At 46.1% G+C, this 6,000-nt stretch overlaps 3 protein-coding genes across 3 annotated transcripts; 1 reads left to right on the forward strand and 2 right to left on the reverse strand.

The window, feature by feature from the left end:
- Positions 1-102: 102 nt before the first annotated feature.
- TSTA_022430 (uncharacterized protein) lies at positions 103-2,896 on the reverse strand (the record flags this gene model as incomplete). Its single annotated transcript, XM_002484378.1, has 2 exons — positions 103-1,006; positions 1,776-2,896. 2 exons carry the CDS (start codon positions 2,894-2,896, stop codon positions 103-105), a joined length of 2,025 nt encoding a protein of 674 aa, XP_002484423.1.
- Positions 2,897-3,738: 842 nt separating this feature from the next.
- Positions 3,739-4,561, forward strand: TSTA_022440 (extracellular serine-rich protein, putative; the record flags this gene model as incomplete). The annotated part of the gene is made up of 3 exons (XM_002484379.1): positions 3,739-4,074; positions 4,142-4,245; positions 4,309-4,561. The coding sequence occupies 3 exons, from the start codon at positions 3,739-3,741 to the stop codon at positions 4,559-4,561; spliced, it is 693 nt and encodes a 230-aa protein (XP_002484424.1).
- A 437-nt stretch (positions 4,562-4,998) lies between these two features.
- Positions 4,999-5,915, reverse strand: TSTA_022450 (uncharacterized protein; the record flags this gene model as incomplete). Its single annotated transcript, XM_002484380.1, has 3 exons — positions 4,999-5,648; positions 5,697-5,752; positions 5,851-5,915. The coding sequence occupies 3 exons, from the start codon at positions 5,913-5,915 to the stop codon at positions 5,146-5,148; spliced, it is 624 nt and encodes a 207-aa protein (XP_002484425.1). The 3' UTR covers positions 4,999-5,145.
- Positions 5,916-6,000: the final 85 nt, after the last annotated feature.

A 6,000-nucleotide genomic window follows, 5' to 3' on the forward strand; every position in this document is an offset into this window, starting at 1 on the left:
ACCTACACCGTAGACGAATCTTAGGTGGACAAAGTAATCTTCTGGTGTACCCAGCAGTGGATTTGTATGTACAAACGCTATCCCAAGCGGCGTGTTCCTCCATCAACCCTCAATCTTCGTTGGGTCGGCGTCCGCAAATGTGCTGCCAATGCCAACACTATCAATCCAGATTTCCCGCGTGTTCTGGGTTCCGAGATTCTTCTTTTGGTCATGCCACCCGTTTGCATAGATGCCGATATGAAAATCAAAGGGGCGTGCGTCATCTATCATGGTGGCTAGGTTGAGTTCGTTGACCACTTTCTCACCATCGTACCACATTTTATAGAAGCCAGTACTATCGCTTTGCCAGTTTGCCTGGATAACGATTGTGTGCCATTCTCCAGGTGTCACTGTTTTCAGGCCCTTCCATTCCTGAATCTGCTGATTACAGATACTGCCATACTTGACCCTCGTTGCAAGCTGGTCCCCAATAACCCACACCATACTTGACGGCATCCAATCATCACAACCAGTGTCTGTGAAATCCGCGATGAACTGTGCAATATTGTAAGATTGAGCCGGGGAAGCTTGCCAGTTTTCCTGTAATCTGAATGCAAAGCCGTAGAACCCTTGGTCTCCGAGTTTGTACACTTGCGTCTCAATTTTTTCGGAGTGATAGCGTTGGTGGTAGTTCGAGTCGTAGACCTGAGTGAATTTGAGAGCCGATGTGCCATTGTAGACTACGTTGGTGACTTGTTCAATGCTGCCATTGTGTTCGATGTTTTGGGTTGACCAGCCGCTAAGAGTCCCAGTGTTGACAAAGCTCTGGTTTGACAGAACCGGAGATGCGAGGCTCAGAGCTGCAATGGTAGCGGCGGCAATGGATGGAATATACATTTTGATGTCTACCTTAGAGGGTAATATCTCTTCCAAAGTTATCGATGGAGTGGAAAAGAGCTTCTGTACAAAGGCTACCGGCCTACCTGAGCGGTGGTCGCGCAGCATTTTATAACCCGGCGAGCTGACGCTGTACGCATTTGGATCAACTCAAGCTCGGCTTTTTTCTTAGTGTGTAGTAATATGAAACATTACCCAACGCCGACCATGATTGAGTCAGAAAAAAAAAGGTATGTGAATGCAATGTTGCATCGCAGTTTGCCCATCTCCGAGCTTAGGGGCCATTTTCCATTTCCGGAAATAGCGAGGTCGCCATGCTGCTCTCTAGTGATGAGTTGAAATCATGCCGGTACGTTCCATATCAAGTAAACAGAGATTATTTAAGACATGCAGTAGTCTCAACCGTCGACGTCAGTTTTGGAGGATTCGAAATGTGTGCTTTGTTAGATGTAACATATGATGGCACCTTAGCTAGAGTTGATCTATCTACCCAACCTGGAAAATGCCTCCCTAGACATAAGCTTTGTCAGCAGGTAACATGTTTGCAATGCACATACATGTACTTGCTACTACCAGAGGATACTAGTAACACCGACTCCTTATGTAAGTTTGCTAGAGGAAACTACATGCTGGTACTGCGTGGCTACTGTTCCCATGAGTATATGTGTTCATATGTATTCATATGGTATTTTATATGTTCTAATGCGTATCAAGTAATGTACATTTGGGAGCGCTGAGTATTCACAATTTCAGACATGGAAAATAACTGTGCGTCCTTCAATTGGTTGTGGATTTTAAAGCGTATGCAGAATGTATCTCGGTCCAGACTGAATCATCAAGCTCAAGCAGGATGTGCATAGCGTCGTTTGTGGGGAAGTAAAATTGCTATGATAACATACACTAGCCAGACAATGCCTGCAACCACACCATATGCAATCACTGCCCCGACCGGTGCGATGGAACTCCCAATACCAGTAACCCGAAAGCCCAGTCCCGCATTTATAATACCAAGTGTTAGCATAGAACGGCCAAACCAGCGATGCAAATAAGCAAATATGCTCTTCTTTCCAGTGCTGCGGAAATAACGGTGCTGCAGGAGACCCATGGCAGGTTGGAAAAGGATTAAGGATGATACAACGATAATACCAATAATTGAATGGTACGACGTTGTTAACTGAAGAGTGGTGGCTAGCGAGATTCCAATTCCAGCACCAGCAGTAGTCAACGCGAGAGTAAGCACTTGCGACCAAGCATGAAGAACGACAATCCAGGAGGATGAAACCAAGTGAAGCGCGATCGCGAATGAAGGGAACAAAACGACCATTGCAATAATCATTATAACAGCATGTGCAGTCCGTTTTCTATCAACAGATTGAGAGCCAGAAGTCGTCACAGCTGTCGAGGAACTCGAATTAGAGGGATTTAGGAGAGTCAAAAAGGGATTTTCAGAATCACTGCCCGTCGCTTGTTTAAGATTCAATGTCGCAAGGCCGGCAATGTCATGTTGTTGGATGGTGGCCGAAACACTTTCTGACTGGAGTAAATCTCCGGACTTCACTGCCCATATCCAGGGACTAGAAGAGCTCGTCACGTCCGCTTGCCCACCAGGCCAAGTGATGCAGCTATCGCATCTGATGTTTGCAGTGATAACTCCATTGCTAATCCCACTACCATTTAGGACGGAAAACCGAGCCTGCGAGTAGTACAAAGGTTCGACATGTGGTCCTCCAAGCCTCGGCGACACTGTAACATTATTCCCGGAGCCGTAAACAACAAAGATATGTGACCCTTGCATCTGGGTTCCTTGACCTAGTGCAAACCATTGCAGACCGACCGTAGATTTCATTTGGATGAAGATTGGCCCCGACCCAGACGTAGCAGTCCGTTGAGGAATGTTGACGGTGTATGAGATCCCATTCTGCCCTGGGGGAGTGAATGTTTGATATTGGGCAAAGGCGACTCCGGAGAAAGCGAGAGCCAAAGCACTAACTGCATAGAATTCTGATACTCGCCCCATCATATTGTAAATTGGACACTTAAATTGTCGGAGACTATCGTATTTGATCGAAAGTTCCTGGCGAAAAAGCAGTGACAAAATATCTAATAACAAGCAAGCATTCTTATGCATCAGGAGTGGTCAACGAGAGTTTTCGTAGTGCCTTTTATAATAATTCACAAATGAATAATTCATGGATCCGCCTATAGCAAGGGTGAAGTGCAGTTGCGGCAGCAGTGTCGTCAATGCTCTATTTTTGGCGTTTCAGAAGTCAATCAACTTTCGCAAGAAGGTAAGTACTTATTCAGCGTCACGGTTCGAATCAGAGTTTTGCGATATTTCGACTCTGTACCTTCTGATCTGTAGACAAGTAGCTGTAGCTGAAAGAGACTTCCTCAGTTATTCTCGAGATTCCTAATTGAGATATTCGAACTGCCTTATTTAGACGCTCGAACTGCCACATTTAGACTCCCAGGCTATCTTATTGGCTCACCGTTCAATCAATATACGCTGTCATATACACGGGTGCAGACACCCATAGTTCCTAGGTCCCACACTTTGCAAAAGAAATCCGCTGACTCGTCGGTCTGCTAAATATGTATGGGGGATAGCTACCAGCCGAAATCCGGGAACTCGGACGGTGTGGCGGAGTCAAGTCTTAAATTTCAGCTTGGACCATTTGATTTGAGGCTTTAACCCTAAAGATAACAAACCAGCTGTATCAGCCATCAACGTCTCTCTCCGTGTTCTAGGAGTATAAAAATGAGCCAGAGGGAACCATCACCTTCGAATGGCAGCTCCAAGAGCATTCCTTTGGTCTTCTATTGAATGACTATCCCCCCAAGCACTCTTGACATCTTGCGAATATGGTCCAAATTCTTAGGTCTATCTCCATCCTTTGCTGGGTTGCTTTGGTCAGTGCTCAATACGGAAACCCAGGTACTACCGCAAAAAGCGCTACAACAACGTCTGTTGTGCCTTCCTCCACTTCAAGTTCAACTGCAGTCCAAACGATCGCTGTCGGCAAGAATGGATTCACTTTTGACCCAGATACGCTCACAGTTTCTCCAGGAGGGAAGGTTGAGTTCCATTTTTACCCGGGACCCCATTCAGTAGCACGAGCCTCTTTTGAGAATCCGTGTCACCCTACTATCCAGACAGGGATTTTCAGCGGGTCTGTACCTGGCTCTAATGGAGGATCAGTAAGTCCGACAAATCATATCAATGTACACAATTTGATAGGCAATGTCTGATGTATCTCTCGGATAGTCGACGGTATTAACTCTGACAATAAATGATACAAACCCAATATGGTACTACTGTGGTGAACCTGGCCATTGCCAGGCCGGTATGGTTGGTGTCATCAATCCTCCGTAAGTCAATCCAGTGCTCGTAGGGCAACAAAGCCCCTGCTAGGTGACTAACTTCATTACCAGATCGAACGGTTCGAATACCATTACTGCGTTCAAGGCGTCAGCAGCGAATGCGAATGGCAGCACAGTGCCAGCTTCTGTGGCGGGTGGTGTTTGGGGGGCATCCACCAGTGGACTTCCAACCAGTAGTCAGGCTGCAAGCGGTATATCATCAAGCAGTCCAACTCCAACAGGCGAAGCGAGAACCTTGCATGCATGGACCGATATGAGCACCATTCTCATCTTTTCTGTACTTGTAGCGCTGTGCATGATGTGAGGCTGTACCCAGACTGGTCTGCTTACTGATGCACTTTCATTACACCATCGCAATCAAAGATGTACCACATTTACCCAGATCGAACACTATTCTCACTAAACGAGTGGAAGTCTCTCTTTTCCCTTGTGTTATCGACATGGTTCACTCTGTAAATACTATTACCGGATACTGTACCGTACAGTATCCCTTATTAATCAAATGCTAATTTTCGCTCCAAATTACTGTCCAAATCATGTCAGATAATCTGGACTACAAATGAGGCAGAGAGATTCGATGTTCGATCTTACAGGTCTAAAAAGGCACCTTAGGTCATATATCTGGGCACCAAGATTTCAGCCCAATGTTTTCCCCTCATGATAGCTCACAAATCACCCCGCCAAAGATGTTTATAAATACCCAGCTTTGAAACTTGATCAACAGAGACAGAGAACTCAACACATACAATCTTGCTAGTCACTTCTTTTCTTTTCATCCTAGTAAAACACTCTTCAGGATTGGCCTGGAATAAACCGACAAATCCGACAAATCCCACTGGGCCAAAAAGGATGCGCTATAACTAAGGCGGTGATACACCCCCGTTGGATCTACACGAATGCGATGCCACCAAAGAGGGAGTCTTCGCTTTTTGTGACATCGCGGAGAGTACAATCCACTGCCTCAAAGATATAGCGGCTTGTCATAGGAACTTTGTCCCAGACAATGAGATTAGCTTGGCGGAGCTGTTGGGCTAGCTGGGACTGCACTTTGATATCGCAAACTGAATGTTCCTTGGTATCTAGAGGAATCCGGAACTGAGAATGTGCTATACAACCATTAGGTAGGAGAAGCGCTGCAATGCCGGATGACGCAATACAAAAGACGGTCTTGCCACGACCGACAAAGTACAAATATAGCGCACGGTATAAGAAAGTCTTGCCTATGCCACCAGGACCTTGAATATAGAAATTACTATAGTTCGAACCGGGATTCTCTAGACTGGTGACAATCCTGTCAAAGGCCGCACGTTGATCGTCATTAAATGACTGGCGCATCCTTTCAGCCATCTCCTGGAGATCCTCACGGGCTGTAAGTTCGTCTACAGCGGAGTCTACCGTGGCAAAGATTAGTCCTTAGTCTGTTTCTAGCTGCGGGAGACCGCAAATATATGCTGGTTCTGAAAATGCCTGCCTCTTCAAAAGTTCGAATTCATTCCTGGTCGTCCTCCAAGAGGCCTATTGCTTGACATGCTGCCCGAAAAGTTGGATACAGATGCCCATCAACTGTGAGGAGATCCTCAAAATTGGTTGGACCTTCTTTGACGGTCAACAATAACCATACCCGTGCCGCCAAGCCCGCATTCCGCAAGATATACCATTTTGGACGCCGAACAATCCACAACAGAAAATTGAATGGATTGGAGCAATACTGGGCGTTTCTGGTCTTCTGCTTCTCAATGTATC

This window comes from Talaromyces stipitatus, genomic scaffold (assembly GCF_000003125.1).
Source record: "Talaromyces stipitatus ATCC 10500 scf_1105507295549 genomic scaffold, whole genome shotgun sequence".
Taxonomy (NCBI): domain Eukaryota; kingdom Fungi; phylum Ascomycota; class Eurotiomycetes; order Eurotiales; family Trichocomaceae; genus Talaromyces; species Talaromyces stipitatus.